This window comes from Anabrus simplex, chromosome 1 (assembly GCF_040414725.1).
Source record: "Anabrus simplex isolate iqAnaSimp1 chromosome 1, ASM4041472v1, whole genome shotgun sequence".
Classification (NCBI taxonomy): domain Eukaryota; kingdom Metazoa; phylum Arthropoda; class Insecta; order Orthoptera; family Tettigoniidae; genus Anabrus; species Anabrus simplex.
Genome location: NC_090265.1, coordinates 1,477,792,051 through 1,477,811,436, shown reverse-complemented (window position 1 = coordinate 1,477,811,436; position 19,386 = coordinate 1,477,792,051). Strand labels below are relative to the sequence as shown.

At 38.3% G+C, this 19,386-nt stretch overlaps 1 protein-coding gene across 2 annotated transcripts in view; it reads left to right on the top strand.

Moving 5' to 3' along the window:
• Positions 1 to 19,386, top strand: part of Vps45 (vacuolar protein sorting 45) — a 189,296-nt gene that overhangs the window by 85,016 nt on the left and 84,894 nt on the right. For both annotated transcript variants that reach the window (XM_067137958.2, XM_067137957.2), the window contains exons 5-6: positions 11,286 to 11,396; positions 11,486 to 11,620. In XM_067137958.2, coding sequence (XP_066994059.1) covers positions 11,286 to 11,396; positions 11,486 to 11,620 — 246 coding nt within the window. The remainder of the gene's footprint in view (positions 1 to 11,285; positions 11,397 to 11,485; positions 11,621 to 19,386) is intronic.

The window sequence follows — 19,386 nt, the reverse complement described above, 5'->3', positions numbered from 1 at the left end:
ACACATGACCAGTTGAAAGTAGAAATGTTTCTTTATCATCTGTCTTCAATCCTTGCAAGGGCTGACCTGTCTAAGGCATTTGATAGGGTAGATCATGGGGGACTACTGGCAAAAATGAGTGCAATTGGACTTGACAAAAGAGTGACTGAATGGGTGGCTCTGTTTCTAGAAAATAGAACTCAGAGAATTAGAGTAGGTGAAGCTTTATCTGTCCCTGTAAAAATTAAGAGGGAAATTCCTCAAGGCAGTATTATTGGACCTTTATGTTTTCGTATATATATCAATGATATGTGTAAAGAAGTGGAATCAGAGATAAGGCTTTTCACAGATCTATCTTGTTTTGTCAGTCAGACCAACGTTGCTAACCAAACAAGATACTCATACGGCATTTGATTTAACAACACTATCCGTCGAGATTCCTACAACATCTGGAAGACCACTCTTATATGTGAAAATCAACATAACTTTCAAACACAGATAGGTCTCCGAATTATACTCCATTTCAACGATTACACCAGAGTTCATCTTATATCAATTCAACTCAATGAAGATACACCATTTGCTTCTTCTTAACCTAATTTTAACAGTTGGAACGCATAATTTAAAACAAATTCATCCTCTGATCTACTTAGCAGTGACCGCGGCAAATATTACTGACTTTCACTAAGAAGAGGATCCATTTTAATTCCAGATACATGCCGATTTTAAAAACTTCTTATCATTACAAATAATTTTTTAGACAATATTGTAAAATATACTATAATAATTTTAATATGTGCTTATACTTCCCATGTCAAATTTCTTAACTACTGTTTCAAAGAAACTTTTTTTTAAATATCACAACATACCTCATCTCAATTTTTCATAAACAATAGTGTAATCATTCTAGATAAAATTGTTTGTTTTAAGATTAGCTAATGTGCTGATGATGCCCAATAAGAAGGTCGAAACATGTTCACAACTTTTCAATCTTTTATGATTATGTAACCACAAAACTTGATACTGTAGGTATTGAATATGTGAATAATAAATGTATACTTTGTAAATTGAATGTAATAAATGGTATGTTCCGAGCTGTCAGTGGAGAGATGGCGTGGGAGGACATCAGTAGACGAATAAATTTGGATGGTGTCTTTAAAAGTAGGAAAGATCACAATATGAAGATAAAGTTGGAATTCAAGAGGACAAAGTGGGGCAAATATTCGTTTATAGGAAGGGGAGTTAGGGATTGGAATAAATTACCAAGGGAGATGTTCAATAAATTTCCAATTTCTTTGCAATCATTTAAGAAAAGGCTAGGAAAACAATAGTAGGGAATTACATGGTATTATTCTTGTTGTCTTCCTTTGTCCTTCAATCCACAGCTTCTAACATATAGGTTTGAGGTATTATTCTCGGCTGTGGTTATGGATATCTCTTTTTTAATTATGAACTGGGAACCTGTAAAATGCTTAAAAAATATGGAGTGTTCCAAAAATATTGTGATGTGAAAGATATTATCACGTACATTTATATGAAAATAAATTATAAATATGTTGCACAGATTTTAATATTTTAACTTTTTAATAATTTGGTAGATATATGAAGACAAATGATGAAATAACATACAAGGTAAATTACATACCTGAGAGCTGGTCAGTGATGAAAGATGAGATTTGAATACAGTCGTCAGATATGAAGTTTCAGAGAAGTATAGTAAAGATGGTAGAAATAAAGAGGCATGGAAAAAATTAAACAAGAGAAAGTTAAATGAAAAATCGAGAAAAATAAACTGAGATGCTTTATATACAGGGTGTTTGGGAGATAAATACAGATAACCCTACAGAAGGTAGGGATGAACGTCCACAGGTCCTAGAATATGATATTTATAAAAAATTTAGTGAATCATTTGTCCGAGGGTGGACCTTGAAGTAGAGTGCAGTGTTTCTGAGATAGGTAGTAGCTTCTTTCGTCCTTTGGTTTATACCACCCATCATACCATGCTTCAGGCAGTATGCTTACATAATGTGTAAGAAGCAATTCTAAATACATCCCTGCACTGCAGCTGTACACATCACTTCACCATCTAACTTCAATCTCTTATATTTTTTCTCTTTTTTCACTATCACTCTTCCTCTGTTAATTTATTCTACCTTCTCTATTTATTAAAAAAAAAACCCAATCGACCTTCATTTCGGTTCTCCTCTTTCAAATTTTAACTCTTGTCTTGCGCCAACTTCGACTACTTCAATCATGTCCTAATAATTTTTTCAATTTAAAAAATAGCGCACTGTGCATATAAGTTTTCATTTGTTTTCCGATATTGCGCTTTTTACTACATTTTTTTCTCTTTACAATTGTTTTTTCAAGTCAACTGTTTTCCAAGAACTTAGCAGGAGCACAAGTTCTCATTCAATTATACTGATTTGCGTCGTATATTTTTTATATACGTACTTAACTTCCCGCAACCGAGACAAATATTGGACCTTCAAGACATTCTCCACTCTACTTTGGCGTTCGAGACCGCAGCGCATGACCTTGAATGTGCCACGCTGATCACCGGGAACTGGCGGTTTGCTTCTACAAATCTATTCGTCTGCGACTTCAAGTTTATTTATAATCTTCATATATTATTTGATAGCGTTTGTGACTTTGTGCCTGACAGAGTGTGAAACTGACCCATTTCTCCAATATTCATAAACATTGTGTGATTTCGCCTACTTGTTTTTACGGCTGATGATGACCTGGACTAGGGTCGAAACCAGTCCCATTTAAATAAGAATGTAATTACTACATTTCTTTCTTTTATGTATTGAATTGGTTGAACTTCAATTATTTAATTTTTATTGTTAATACTGTACTCTCAGAATATAATAGGCCTATCGTGAAGGAAAATCCATTCAAAAATTGTACATACTACAATGGCTCATGTCTTACCAATGTATTTGACTCAGATAAGTTGAAATTCCTCAAATCAGTAAGTCGTTATAGCAACGAATTTAGAGAATAGCTTCCCTTCTAGAATTTCTCCATCTAAAACATGAATAATGTACCGGAGTTGTGGCGCGGCTCGTGGTGGATCAAGCACTTAGCGGGCCTTTTCAGACAGTAGGAGATTCAGTTTTTAATCATGGCTGCCGCCACGTTATATTTTTTGAAGTTTTACTCAGTAGATACTCAACAGTTGGGGGTTATTGGTGTAGCATCGTGATACATTATTCGCACTTGAGAAAGACCTTAAATTGCATCAGTAGACTAAGCGCCATTTCTTCAAGAAAATCTATGTAGTGCGAGTATAAAAATGTTGAAATTTGGTGAGATGGTACAATCTATTATCCTACAACACCAGTAATACCATATTCAACAAAATTATGTTCACTCAAATTTACACATAGAACCAAATTTAAATGCGATTATCTCGCAACCAACTTTTGGCGCTTGGTCTAGTGATGCATAACGGCATCCAATTATTATTTAAAAATTGTTGTTATATTCTGAAGATATTCTCCAGTGCCAGCCTGAGTAGCTTAGATCATAGACATCAATCATAGGTTCAATCCTGGCTCAGTCTGGTGATATCTGAAGGTGCTCAGATATGCCAGCATTTTCAGTAGATTGTCTATAGACAAAATTCTCTCATCTTGGGATCTTCAGAAACTGTAAAAGTAGTTAGTGGGATGTAAAACCAATAACATTATTATTAGAATAACAAAGTATGTAAAAGTAATAATTTATATATTCTGGTATGATTATGTAAGTGGGTTGATAGTTTAATAATGGAATGCTTTTATATATACGCCAGGGAAGAAACCTAGTGTCCTTTGCCTATACCACATGTTTGATCTTGTTATCTAACCTACCTCACAACACATGTACTCTTCCATCAAGTGCTCTATGCATGCGCTGTGAGGTGGTGGCCTAGAGGTGAGTAGCCACGATGTTCTTGAAACAGGGCAACTGGACAAAGATTCAGTGTGCCCGCAACCATATTGCATGGCAGTATCATCAGGGTGGGGCATGCAGCGAATCAGCATTGCCTTACAGAACGGAGGCACGATAGGTAAAAACCTTCAATGGCTGATGTCAGTGAAGAGAACATGCAGGTTGATAGCACATTGTTAGCAATGGATGTCAACCAGACAATACATGAATATATCGTAAATATACAAATTTTAATCCATGAGCTTTGCTTTCCTTCAGAGAAAGTATTTACAATAGGAAACGTGCATGATCTGGGGTTTTAATTAAAAATTTGCTAATCTGATTCAAAATTTCATGCAGAATTCAAAAATGTGATCAGAATGTACAAATAATAACTCCAAACATGATAAAAATCTAAATCAATGTACGAAACCGTCACGTGACGCAAGTATGTGATCTCATTGGTCTGACGTCATCGTACAGGTTGACTGAATTAGCAGATGAAATAACACATAGTGTGCTGTGAGAAGCAGGATACACTTAGCATTAGTGTCTGGCATAGTTAAATTCAAGGTCTGTACATTGGATAATAATCTGAGTGGTATATTTTAGACTTAAAATGAATCCTGCGCAGACAGTGAGGCAGAAAACTTATAAATGGTGTAGAGTTCCGATGTGCAATAGCACATCACATACCATCCCAAACAAATTGTTTATAAATGTTCCAAAGATGCTAAAACTAGGGAGAAATGGATTTTGGTGAGCCGGAGAAATGCTGGTGATATATCGGAAAAGTCTACAGTTTATTATTTTTTTTTTTTTTTGAAGATTTTAACGTAAGATGAATTTGTTTGAATTTTCAATCACTTTTCCATGTCAGGTGTTCTAGTGGTAAAACTTTAAATTTTAATGTATGGTGCTTTATTTAAATGCTTCAATTACATCTTGGAATATGAAAGTAATAAACAGTGCATTAATTAATGCTGATTATTAAAGTATTCTCGAAACCTAACCTATGTTTTGGGTGATCCATGTCAAGATAATAAATCAAAGGGGTTATGAACCATTTTGACAGCTCTAATTCTACCAATTTATCTTGGCATGCGACAGTTATTTATGTCTTTATTGAAGAGTTAATTTGTAAAAAAATTTAGGCTATATCTAAATACTCTATAATATAACAAAAAATAGGCGTGTACATCATGAAAGGAAACGACGTGAATTTAAACAAATGTATAACTCTACACAAAAACAATGCTTGTCTGTTGGGGTCTTATAAGTTAACAATGCTCAATCATAATAATGATCATAATATTAATGAAATAAATAACATAATTGCACACAGGTGAAAATAGTGATGTTGGATAACATTGGATAACGATTTTTAAGAACATCTAATTACTATATATTACTTTTAACATTTCAAGTCATCCATTCCATTTTTACATTTCAAGCAGTTTTAATGATCAATTTTTGTTTTAACAGACACAAATAATCTTATTGATTATTTTTAAAAGTGTTAAATTTATATATTTTTATCAATGTATATTAAACATTCTTTTGTGATATACGACAGGATCAGGGCCCTGACCCACCAATGATTTATGTTACCTATTGCTGATGATGCTCACTAAGATTGAGCAAAACATGTCCAATTTGTAATCAAAATGGTTTCATCCTAATTATAAGGATTTTGTGTATTGGAAAGGTGGTTTTTTAATTATAATAATTTATTGGTAGAGCTGCATGCGGTACTGGATCGTAACGTCACAGCGCGCCGCTTACGTCAGAGGCCGTTTCACTTGCCTTGCGGAAAGGCAGTATTAAATATTTTTTTAATGGTAGAAAACAAGGCAACTTACTACAATGTAATACGTTTATGTACTATTTCATTGGTGTACTTTTCGAAAAAAATATTTTTGAAAATTATGCATGTTCCCTATTGTTAGTGATTTCAAAGTATGAGGGTGGATCAAATATAAACGGGAATTTGAATGCACTGCTGCTGTTAGTAATAATTCTGAGGCGGGGCTTTGTCAGGATGTTGGTGGGGGTGTCTGGAGAAGTAGTTTGTGTACATGAACGATGGTGGAGAGCTGGGCTGCTTCAGTACGCAATGAGTGAGCAGGAGGTGCACACTTCTGTTGTGCAACACATCATTATTAAATTTCTCGCAAAAGAGGGCACCGAACCCTCTGAAATTTTGAGGCGGCTCTGCGCACAATTTGGGGAAGAAACACTTTCGCAGACTTGAGTGTATGAGTGGGCTAAAAAATTTGTGGCAGGAAGAGAAGCTGTGGAAAATGAACCTCATGAAAGGAGACCACGGACAAGCATCACTACAGACAACATTATTGCCATTCGTGATATTATTGGTGAAGATCGGCGAATAAAAATTTTGCAAATTTTTTTAGCCGTAGGAATAAGTTATGGAAGTGTTCAAACCATCATGCAAGATAAACTTCATTTCAGAAAATTGTCTGCTAGGTAGGTTCCTTGGCTCCTCAACCAGGAACAAAAAACTTTACGCTAGGAAGTTTGTTAGAGACGCCTGTATTGCTATGAGGAGGAAGGAATTTCTTACGTCGTATTGTGACTTGTGATGAAACTTGGGTGCATCATCGCACCCCAGAGTCAAAGCAAGCATGGAGTGGCGTCGAAGAGATGAAGCAGGTGCGGTCAAGGCCAAAACACCCATCTGCTGGAAAGGTGCTTGCAACCATTTTCCGGGACTCCATGGGCATTTGGCTGGTGAATTTTCTTCACAAACGAATGACAATTAATGCAGCCTATTACTGTCACCTTTTGGATGAAGCAAAAGCTGCGTATTGCAACAAGTGATGCCGGCAACCGATCCGAAATGTCATTCTTCTCCATGACTATGCAAGACCGCATACTGCTGCTTTAACGCGGGAAAAATTGGAGGAAATTCACTGGATACCTCTGGAACACCCTCCGTGCAGTTCAGATTTATCGTCCTGCGACTACCATTTGTTTGGACCACTCAAACAAAACCTAGGACAGCGGTTTGATGATGATGCAAGTGTAGAAGAATTTGTGCGCAACTGGCTTCACACACGTCTCTCTTCTTTCTATCAGGACGGCATCAAAACTTACCAATCCGATGGAGAAAATTTGTATAGAACATAGGACTCTATGTAGAAAAATGATCTCTAAATGTGTATTTTTTTTTGGGTTGATGCAATAAATTATCCATCATTTAGGTAGTGTCATTTCTAACATTTTACATATCAGTGTGTGAGAACATTTCTTGGGGACTGTAAAGTTTCAAAGAGAAAAGAGATGGTGATATTCAGCAGTTTTGTCATACTGAATTTGACCTGTAGTATCAAAACGTGCGCTATCAAGAACGACTTACCAAGCTACTGACATTGGGGATGAAAAAAATAAAATAAAAAAATTAGAAGTGAAGCACAGTTCATCATTGCTGAACATCTAGTTGTGAACAGTTTGGGTGTGGTAATGCTGAGTGTTGGGCGGCGGTAAATAACCAGACTGTCTAAGGGTGCCAACGGCTTTTGGTGGATGAGCTCCTTTTGGTGGGGTGATGGTCCTCTCAATGGAGGAAATGCCACTGGAATCCGTCCCTGATACATATCAGTACCAGGATGAGGTGTAAAAAGAATGACTTTGGATCGGATAATCACTGGATTATTATGGGCTTCACTGAATCAATATCAACGGCCGTGATACTGCGATGTGGAAAGCAAGGGGAAACTACCACACTACCTTCCCAAGAGAATCTCTGATGGATATGGCTAATTTGGAAATGAATTCTTCAGGCGATCCGGTTGACACCGGCACCATCTCAGGTCCAGGCTGAATGGTGTGAAATTGGTGACTGGGCACACAAAGGTAGACTCCTAGGCCTTGTGTGGGAAATGTCTGACTGGGAGGAGTAACATCTTAGAGAGAACATCTCTTCGATGACAAAATAAAATAGCAACTTGGAATGTAAGGGGACTCTTGCAACCTGGGAAACTTCAGATCATTGAGAAGGAAATGTAAAATCACAATCTAGACTTGCTAGGTCTATCTGAAACACACTGGAAAGGTAATGGCTTCTTCTGCACCACAAAGGGCAATACAGTGCACTTATCTGTACCAGATAATGAAAGCGCCAATGGTGTTGCAGTAATTGTCCTCTGCATTTGGCAAATCTAATGGATGGATTTTCACATGTTAATGACAGAATCATCCACTTATCACGTAAGGCAGCACCATGTAAACTCCATATCATTCAAGTGTATGCGCCTACATCTGTTTTGAGCGAAGAAATCAAAAAACTCTATGGAGAATTAGATGATGTAATGAAGAATATCCCAAGTAAGGAAATATCAGTGGTTCTTGGAGACTTTAATGCATTGATTGGAGAAACGACCACTGACAGCAAGTTTAGACACATCGTGGGCCATTATGGCATTGGAAAGCAAAATGATAGTGGAGAGAGCTACAACAGTTTTGTATGGAACGTGAATTATGTGTAACCAACACATTCCTTCAACATCATATTCGTTGACTGTATACATGGTGCTCCCCTGATGGTCTTCATAGAAATCAGATTGATTATATATTGGTTAACAATCACTGAAAATCCTATGTCATCAATGCAAAAACATACCCTGGTGCAGATTGTGGTACAGATCACCAACTACTGTTTATGGTGTTCCAGTTGAAACTCAGAGGTATGCGCAGTGTACCTTGTAAAATGCAAAAGGTGGAAGGGGAAAACTCAAGGAGTTTTGGTGTGGAAATTCAAAATGTTCTTTTGAACACTAGAAGGGAGTACAGTACTGTTGGAGGGTCCACATGGGAAGACCTCAAACAAAATATAGTGACCATTGCAATAAAAAATTCTTCTCCAATACAGAGTCATCATAAGTGTTGGATCAGTGATCGTACGTGGCAGCTCATAGAACAGCAGAAACAACTGAAAGAAACAGGCTTTTCACATTCAGGACAGATACTTTGAGCTGTGTCATGAAATTCAATGTAATTGCCGCTTATACAAACATAAATATCTGTCAGGAATCTGTGAAGAAATTGAAGCTCATGGCCATCACAATGAGACACGATATATATACCGTAAAGTAAAACAGCTGTCAAATAAATACAAACATCGTGTATGGTCCATAGAAGATTCTAATGGTCATAGGATACATGATTTTGAAATTGTATTGCATAGATGGAAACAGTACTGTAAGGAATTGTATAAAGAAGGGACAGTAGAGCCGAAGATTGAATGGCGATATTTTGAACAAGAACCAGGCATCTTACTTCGGGAAACAAAAAGGCCAATCACATCATTGCGACCGCACAAAGCACCGGGTTCTGACAACATAACAGCGGAACTACTGAAAGAGATGAACGATATTGGGGCTCAAATTATCACAGATATTTGCAATAAAATATGGAGAAATGTCAAATGGCCAGCTGACTGGGTTACATCCAACTTCATCCCCTTGCATAAAAAGGGCTCAACAATGAAATGTGATAACTATAGGACTTTATCTTTAATCTCACATGCTAGCAAGATCATTTGTATATCTTGAAAGACAGACTCCAAAATTATATTAGTTCACAGATTCCCCCTGAACAAGCAGGTTTCATCAAAGGAAAAGGCACAAGAGAACAGCTGTTGAACATCCAAAAATTAATCGAAAAGCACAGAGAATTCCAGCTTCCTATGATCATTTGCTTTCTAGACTATAGGAAAGCCTTTGACTGTGTTCAGTGGGAGAAACTTTGGCAAGTGTTATTGGAAATAAGAGTTCCAAAACATCTTATCTGGTTGATAAAGAATCTATATGAATCTAACACAGCAGTTGTCAGGATAAATGGCAAGATGTCTGAAATCTTCAAGACACAAAGGGGCGTTCGCCAAGGCAGTATATTGTCACCCCAGCTTTTTAATATTTATGGCGAGTACATCATGAGAACTGTATTGCCTTGATGGACTGGTGGATTTCCTATTGGTGGCAGAAAGATATTGAATCTCCGATATGCAGATGACACTGTATTGATTGCCATGGATGAGGCCGAAATAACAGAGCTTGTAGACCATGTCAGAACTGAGAGCATCATTTTGGGTTTGCAGATCAACATGCAAAAGACGAAAATTATGGTAGTTGGTAAGTTGAACGTACTCAGTGCCTTCAGCGAAATGGAAATGGTTTCAGAAATGTTGTACCTGGGTGCCATTATAACTAGCAACAACAGCTGTGAAATAGAGATCAGGAGAAGGATTGCATGGCCAAGAACATCGTGTCTCAGTTCTCTCGTATTTGGAAGGATCGCTCCATTTCTGTAAAGCTAAAGATGAGACTAGTACAGACACTGGTATTCTTTATCTTCTTCTATAGTGCTGAAACGTGGACGTTACGAGCTTCAGATTTGAATAAGATCAACTCATTTGAGATGTGGTGGTGGAGAAGAATGCTTCGCATTCCTTGGACAGCATTTCGAACCAACAAATCCATCCTCAAGGAGCTGAACATCAGTACCAGGTTATCGGCAAAATGTCAACAGAAGATTCTTCAATTCTTTGGTCACATTATGCGTTGTGGAGAAGGAAGCCTTGAAAAGCACATAATCTTGGGAATTGTGCCTGGAAAGAGGGAGCGTGAGCTAGCTCCTAATGGAAAATTCTAAATTCCCATGGAGGGAATTAGATATTTTTCACCAATAGAGCATGTCAAAAACATATCAGATGTAAGGCTTTTCAGGCGTTTGCTCTATTAACCAGCGTTTTGTCAGTGGTTAATAGAGCAAACGCCTGAAAAGCCTTACATCTGATAAGCTAGCACCTAGACGCTGGACAGATGGCATAAAACAAGCAACAAAAACATCGTTCATACCATCCACCCGTATAGCAGAAGACCGTGGAGGATGGAACCAGGTACAAAGAAATATCTTCAGAGATCGTGATCCTCAGGATTGAGGTACCAGTATAAAAATATCCAGCAAGAACAGTCCAAATAAACCTGAAGGAAGAGAAGAAGGAAGATGTTGAGTAGGATAGAGCTCACTAGGTAGATGTTTTTGAAGTAATCATTGCAGCTTGAGGAGGACTCATTTGACCTTCAGAAGAACAGTACATATTTCAATAGAAAATAGAAGGGAGTGGCTTCTCTGATAATACCTGGGAAACTGGAACTGCAACTTGATCATGATGAATAATTAACACCTAAAGTGTTATTTTCTTTGAATTTATAAGTAATGATTAATAGTTGTTGTTTGATCACTTTGACTTGAAGATCTCTGTTCTGGAAGCCAGGAATATTAACACTATACTGTGAGGATCATTGAATGAACAATGTTTCATTTGTTGTTAAGTGCATTTTATCATTTATTATGTGTTCCAGGAAGTCTTATCCAAGGAGTCATCCCTTTTTGAATTTCGCCAGCCAGAAGTTGCTCCATTATTGCTAATATTAGATCGTAGAGATGATCCAGTCACACCTTTATTAAACCAGGTATATACTTCAAATAAAATTTTGGAAAAGAAATATTTTTTTCAACGTGAAAGCCTTTTTTAATACTGAGGTACCATTCATTTTTCTAGTGGACTTATCAGGCTATGGTTCATGAATTGCTTACCATCACCAACAACAGAGTTAACTTGTCATCTGTGCCAGGAATTTCAAAGGAGCTGAAAGAAGTTGTGCTTTCCGCTGAGCAAGATGAATTTTACGCTCATGTAAGTGATCTTTTCTGCATTCTTACTTAACAGATATTTCAGTTATGGTAACTACCAAATTTATTACTATGGGCTATGCCAGAGTTGGATGGAACTGGGATATTTTGAGTTTTGTGTTTGCTCTAATAATGAGAAAAAAGTTCATATGAACATATAAGCCTAATTTATTGTTTACCATCTCAAAGCATACATTTGAAACTCTTTAGGAACATTATTAACAAGATGTAATTCTATCATTTAACAGTCTCCTTAGGCTCTTTTCAACTGCAAACAATCAAACAAAATAACCTTGCATTACAATAGATTTGCTAACTTAGTATGCACCTAAGAATCATACTATAGATCTCTTAATCCCTTTAAACAAATATTTAGATCTTCAATTAAATAGAAAATTGAACTAATGCCAGAGTAAACAAAATATTTCAGTACCTTTAAATATCCAGGTCGTCTTCAACATCCTCAGCTGTGCTTGAGTCATCCAGCTGGAGTGCATGATATATAGTATGGTGATTCTATTTTATGTATGGCAGAAGAGACATCATGACCTTGTATTTAGCTTTATTAATTCTTCTTCCTATAGGGTATAGGCATTCCAGTTTTGAAAGTATTAACATTTTCTTCATTGCTTCCAGTAATGCTTGTGTTTTCTTGCTGCCAGGTCTCCCAGCCATTTTATATAGCACTTGCACTTCCTCCCACGGACAAAGTTCAGAGTAGTTGGCTTTGTACTGTAATGTACAGAGTTTATTGCTTTCCATCCTGAGAATAGCAATATTCCAGAGTGGTATTTTAACACCTGACCTCGTTTTCTTGTTTCTAACTAAGCACGATGTAGCACTGTGGAAGTTCTTGAAATCTTCAGTTTTCATTTCAATAACATGAAAAATTCACTCTTGTACATTCCATGAGATGAAACCAATCTTCTGGTGCGAATACATAGTCCTTTTTCCCAGTCATCTTTTTGATGACACCAAAATCACAGTCTGAGGGCAGAAAGGTGTGTCCGGGAGCAAGATAGTAATGTTCTGTGCAGTTGAACTTTCTTGTCATCACAAGAGCATAATATATCACATAGAGGATATTATTTTTGTTCTGCACAGAGCTGAAGTCAGAAAAAATTTCCAACTTTCATTTTCCTAAATTATTTTCATGTACACTTAACACTCAACAAACATGATGCAATTTTTGAAGCACCTCATGAAGCAATGTTTTCAGGCCACATACACATGAAGGCAATTTTCTGGTTGCATATAAGAATATTGAAATTGTACATTCAGAGTTGCCTGAGATAAAATACCACTCCTGTTGGTATTTACGGAGTTGGTAAAACTTTCTGAAGATCATACATTATCAGGTAGTAGTCATAGTTTCCTTCGAGGCATTCAGATCGAAATGCAGAGAGAAGATTGTACGCTGCAGTTGCCCTTACTTGATGTAGCCATTTGTCTAGAGATATAATATCTTCTTATTTAGCTTGTCATTCAGCCCGCCTGGTGGCCATGATCGTTAAGGCGCTGAAGTCTAAAACGGTCTAACACCGAGGTTAGCCGGTTCGAGTCCCGTTGGTCGAAAAAATTTTCACCATCTGAATGTTGGCCGGCAGGGTAGGGGAGGTGGTGGTATACAATTTCTAATCACTAGATTGCGTGCCAAAAGCCTGGATTAAATTCCAAACCTCTCCGCAGTGCTCATATGGAGTGAGGGCATATGACGCTGTTGATGGTGATTCGTCCGTCGGATGGGGACGTTAAGCCTTGAGCAGACCCCTTGGTGCTATTCGACAGGAGTAGGCTATGTGCCGGCACCGGGTTTCACCCTCTCCCTACTATCATATATCACGTCATTCATTTCATCTCCCATTAACTCCTCTGATGAGGTTGACGTCAGGAAGGGCATCCGGTCATAAAAAAACCGCCACGACAAATTCATCTCACCTCATACCCGACCCCGTAGGGAAACGGGACAAGGGTTGGACAAACAACATTTAGCTTGTCATTCGTCACACACTTTGCACATCTCTGTGTGAAGCATTTTGAAGCCAGTATTAATTTTCGTGTTAAATACAGTGCTGTATGTGCCATAACTATCACTCTTCATGCCAGCATCATCTCTTTCTCCTTTGTAGAGCCTATACATCCCTGCAACTGATTTCACAACTTTAATGAATTTTTTCTGAAACTTCTTTCTGCAATAGTGACTTACATACAAAGGAAATTTCATAATATGGTCCATCACTGATTTCTCATCTTCATCACTTAACTTATGTTTGTAATTACCGTGGTTATCTCTGAGATCCACATGAGATGACACTATTGAGCTGTTACAAGATGATGTTTCTTGGCGTTCAGATTCGGCTCCTTCCGGTACATTATCTCTTCTATCGCCTCTGGCTGTAGAAAGATATCTCCTGGATAGTTCACCATGGTCAGAATTGTCGATTTGACCCTAAAGGTACAAAATGTGCCTCAGCAACTTCTTCTGCTATGACAGGTGGTATGGACAACACAGATACACAGGTGACAAAGAGAACTTTGAGCAATATAGGAGACTTAGGAACAAAGTTAAACAGATAATTCTGGACATCAGAGGTAAACCATCTTAAGTGACATTTCACTAACTTTACAGGAGAGCAGATAAATGGATAACTCAGGAGATACTAGACCTGATTGATGAACAACGAAAATACAAGAAAGCTAGAAAGGCAGAAAAGAATACAGGCGATTAAAGAATGAAGTGGACAGAAAGTGCAAGGTAGCTAAGGAAGACTGGCTGAAGGAGAAGTGCAAGGATGTCGAAGGTTGTATGGTCCTGAGAAAGGTAAGATGCTGCATACAGGAAAATCAAGGAAACCTTTGGAGAAAGGAAATATAGGTGTATGAATATTAAGAGCTCAGATGGAAAGCCACTTCTAGGGAAAGAAGACAAAGCAGAAAGATGGCAGGAACATATCCAACAGTTGTATCAAGGTGAAGATGTAGATAATTTGGTTCTGGAACAAGAAGAGGGTGTTGATGCTGATGAAATAGGAGACCCAATTTTGAGGTCAGAGTTTGACAGAGCTGTGAGTGACCTAAATAGGAACAAGGCACCTGGTATTGATGACATTCCCTCTGAGTTACTGACTGCCTTAGGAGAAACCAGCATGGCAAGGCTATTCCATTTAGTGTGCAAGATGTATGAAACAGAAGTCCCATCCAATTCTCGGCAGAATGTTGTTATACCTATTCCCAAGAAAGCTGGTGCTGACAGGTGTGAAAACTATCACACCATTAGTTTAGTATCTCATGCCTGCAAAATTTTAACACGCATTATTTACAGAAGAATGGAAAAACAAGTTGAAGCTGAGTTGGGAGAAGATAGGTTTGGCTTCAGAAGAAATGTAGGAACACATGAAGCAATCCTGACTTTACGTCTTATCTTAGAGGATCGAATCAAGAAGGACAAGCCCACGTACATGGCATTCGTAGATCTAGAAAGGGCATTCGATAATGTTGATTGGACCAAGCTATTTAAGATTCTGAAGATGATTGGGATCAGTTACCGAGAACGAAGAATTATCTACAATCTGTATAAAAATCAGTCTGCAGTGATAAGAATCGAGGGCTTTGAAAAAGAAGCAGCAATCCAGAAAGGAGTGAGGCAAGGCTGCAGTTTGTCCCCTCTCCTTTTCAATGTTTACATAGAACAGGCAGTAAAGGAAATCAAAGAGGAATTTGGAAAGGGAATCACAATGCAAGGAGAGGAAATCAAAACCTTGAGATTTGTTGATGATATTTTATCTGAGACTGCAGAAGATCTCGAGAAGCTGCTGAATGGTATGGACGAAGTATTGGGTAAGGAGTACAAGATGAAAATAAATAAGTCCAAAACAAAAGTAATGGAGTGCAGTCGAACGAAGGCAGATGATGCAGGAAATGTTAGATTAGGAAATTAAGTCTTAAAGGAAGTAGATGAATATTGTTACTTGGGTAGTAAAATAACTAACGATGGCAGAAGTAAGGAGGACATAAAATGCAGATTAGCACAAGCAAGGAAGAGCTTTCTTAAGAAGATAAATTTGCTCACTTCAAACATTGATATAGTAATTAGAAAGATGTTTTTGAAGACTTTCGTGTGGAGCGTGGCATTGTTTGGAAGTGAAACATGGACAATAACTAGCGCAGAAAGAAAGAGAATAGAAGCTTTTAAAATGTGGTGTTACAGAAGAATGCTGAAGGTGAGATGGATAGATCGAATCACAAATGAAGAGATACTGAATCGAATTGGCGAGAGGAGATCGATTTGGCTAAATTTGACAAGAAGAAGAGATAGAATGATAGGACACATCTTAAGACACCCAGGACTTGTTCAGTTGGTTTTTGAAGGAAGTGTAGGTGATAAGAATGGTAGGGGTAGACCAAGGTATGAATATGACAAGCAGATTAGAGCAGATGTAGGATGCAGTAGTTACGTAGAAATGAAAAGGTTAGCACAAGATAGGGTGGCATGGAGAGCTGCATCAAACCAGTCTGTGGACTGATGACTCCAACAACACTACAAGTGGGTACCAACATCACACAGTTGTTACCAGGCTACGATGGTGAAATAGCAGGTGTACAAAAATAACCAACAATTGCAGAGAGACAGAATTGTCCAGTCCAGGGGAATTGCTAAACCCATACTAGCACAGAAGTCCAGAAACACTTACTATTCCCATTAGCTTCCATATCTTCCTCACATTTACCAATCACCCTTTTGTATCCTTCAGTTCTATTTCCAGCTCTCACATTGAAATCGCCTGTTAGCACTATCCTATCCTTGCTGTTGACTGTGACTACAATGTCACTCAATGCTTCATAAAACTTGTCAACTTCATCCCCATCTGCACCCTCACATGGTGAATACACTGAGACAATTCTTGTCCTTATTCCTCCAAGTGCCAAATCTACCCACATCATTAACTCATTTACGTGCCTGACAAACTATGTTGTGTGTAATGGTATTCCTAATAAATAGTCCTAACCCATACTCCGTCCTTCCGTTTCTAACACTCGTCAAGTACACTTTATAATCTCCTATCTCTTCCTCGTTATCTCCCCTTACCCGAATATCACTTACTCCTAGCACATCCAGATGCATCCTCTTTGGTGACTCAACCAGTTCTACCTTCTTTCTTCCATAAGCCCCATTAATATTGATAGCTCCCCATCAAATTCCATTTCATTTGCCAAGTTGTTTCCAAGGAGTCCCTCGCCTGTCAAATGGGAGTGGGACTTCGTTGCTCCCATAGGTCCGAGGCTTGCTTAAAATGTTCTGTTAGTCAGCTGCTTCAGGCATCGAACTGGGAACTTTTGAGCTGTTGAATGCACGCAGAGATAATTTGAGCCAGTGGTTAGTCATAGGCCATGAAGCAGGATGCTACCCTACTTACATGTAGCCTAAGTGAGGATCTCCTCTCTAATCGGTGGATTGTGTACTCCTGGTCATCTGAGCACAGAGAGGGCCATGGCTCAGAATATGTCCAAGATACCCACTCCCATTCAGTAGCAACTGGTGTCCCGACTCTCAAGACCACTTACTAGGCCACCTAGCTATTGCCCATGGTTCATGAACTAGGACGTGACTACAGTAATCTGCACCATGAACCATACTCTAATCCATAATCAAATGCTTTTAGAGTATATATAGATGGTCCTTATAAATTAGAAACTCTGTTAGAACATTAACACACACGCAACTTATCTAGGCCAAGATCATATCCCGAGCCAGGCATCTTCTGTCTTCACATAACAGCCATCCTTAAACTACATGTGGATACTAACATTCTGTAAATTTAATCTGTAGAGTACCAGGTCTCTGTTTAACACAACGTAATAATTGAATTTTAGGAAGAACTTACCAATTTACTTAATAGAAATGCAATGGGAATCTATCCACTTATTTGAATTTTCCTCCTACTGGTACTTCACTAGAACATATAGCAACATATAGGGTACTAATACTAAATCATGCAATTCCCATAATAAATTCGATGATTGTCTAAGAAATTACCCTGAAGACAAGCGCTAATAAACAGACCACACCCCTTTGAGACATGCGTCTCTCATTATCTACCCGCCATCATGAAATCAAAATGCTTGCTGGCAAATCTGTATGCACGTTAAATAATCACATGAAGGCGACCTTAAGGGTTTTTCGTGCTTCAGACTAGCGAATTGTACTTATCCTTTGGTGTATAACCCGGGCATCATCTGGAGGCTCCCATGAGTAATTACTGCTCCATGACTGCCATTCCGCTAGTTGAGAGTCCTGAGTTTGTTTGGAGTCGTGCTGTCTTCATGATGAACTGGAACTTTGTCTTCTTACGGATCTCCAAACCGTCAAACTTCTGCGACAATTCCGGAATATCGCAGGCACTTAGGTGCATTCTTGGTGTCCGTCGTCTGGTCTTGGGTTCAAAGGGCACTCAAATGCATGTGAACAAATGATGTACCATATTATTTAAAGGTACTGTTTATGGACTTCAAAATATGATATGGTATTAGAGGCGTACCCTCATAGGCTCGAGGTAGACTACCTCGAATAGCGAGTATTGTCTCTAGAGGTTACTATTCAAGCCCTATTCTTCATTGACAGCATCCCTGATAATTCAGCTATCCACACACAGAATTCACTCCTTCATTTTCGTTTCTAGCTAGTACAATTAAGGTTATCTATTTGGTTCTATACCCATTGGTAGCTTCACACAAGTTCACTATAGCACTATGATATTTTATTCTCACTAATCACGGTATCAACTGTACACTGGCGAGCACAAATAGCGTGACCCAATCTCTAACTGAAGTTCATTTGCTTAGCCTGTTTAGAATATCAGTTGTAATAATCTCTCATACTCATTCCATCACAAGAAGGGTACTGATCACACGCAACATTGTTGATGCCACAAACACCTATCATACAGTGACTATATATATGCGCACAAAGAAGACACGCATCTGCGATGCACTAAATTTGCACTGTGAGTTGACTCACACAAACCATGACATAGAGTGAGCTGAAATGTGCAAGGTGAAGCTCCTTAAATAGCCGACTAGTGGAGTTTGCTTGGGAAAGGATACGCCCCTCTCACTTTTACATATTCGCTCCGTTAGTAGTCATCTTCCAAAGTCGAATGGATACTCAATTTTTAGCTCCTTACACACTCTATCTACTGAACTATTTTCATTCAAATTGGATTGTGCATTTCAGAGCAATTATGAATGCATCTTTTGGATTTTAGGCGCGCACAGTGGGGATGACTGGACTCCCCAGCTCTGAGTTAAGAAACCCCCAAGGGCCATCTGCTATTTATCACTGCAGTGCTGCACTAAGTGGCGTCATTAAAACTGCGTCAAGAAGTAAACTACATTTCTATATCATTGGATACTGCAAATTATGCAAAGTTTATTGTTCTTATGTAGTTTTCCTGGGCTTGTGATGAATTATCAGCATTATTATTAATGGTGAGCCCACAATGTCTGTGGGCTGGTATCCACGAAATAGACAGGGAAGTGATAGTAATATACAGTTCTTAGGTTGAAATCCTGTAAGTTATCCATGCCTTCTGACACAAGCAGCATCCTAAGCCTTGCGTCATATCATCAACTCTCTTGCATGATAGATTAATACCAAGGTCATGCCGTACCCAGAGCTTCGCTCTCTACTTAAGAGTAATTAGAGTTCCAGCCTCCGAACTCGTCCAGCGTCTGTCATATCCCGAATAAGGCATAAAATGCTATTTGCAACCA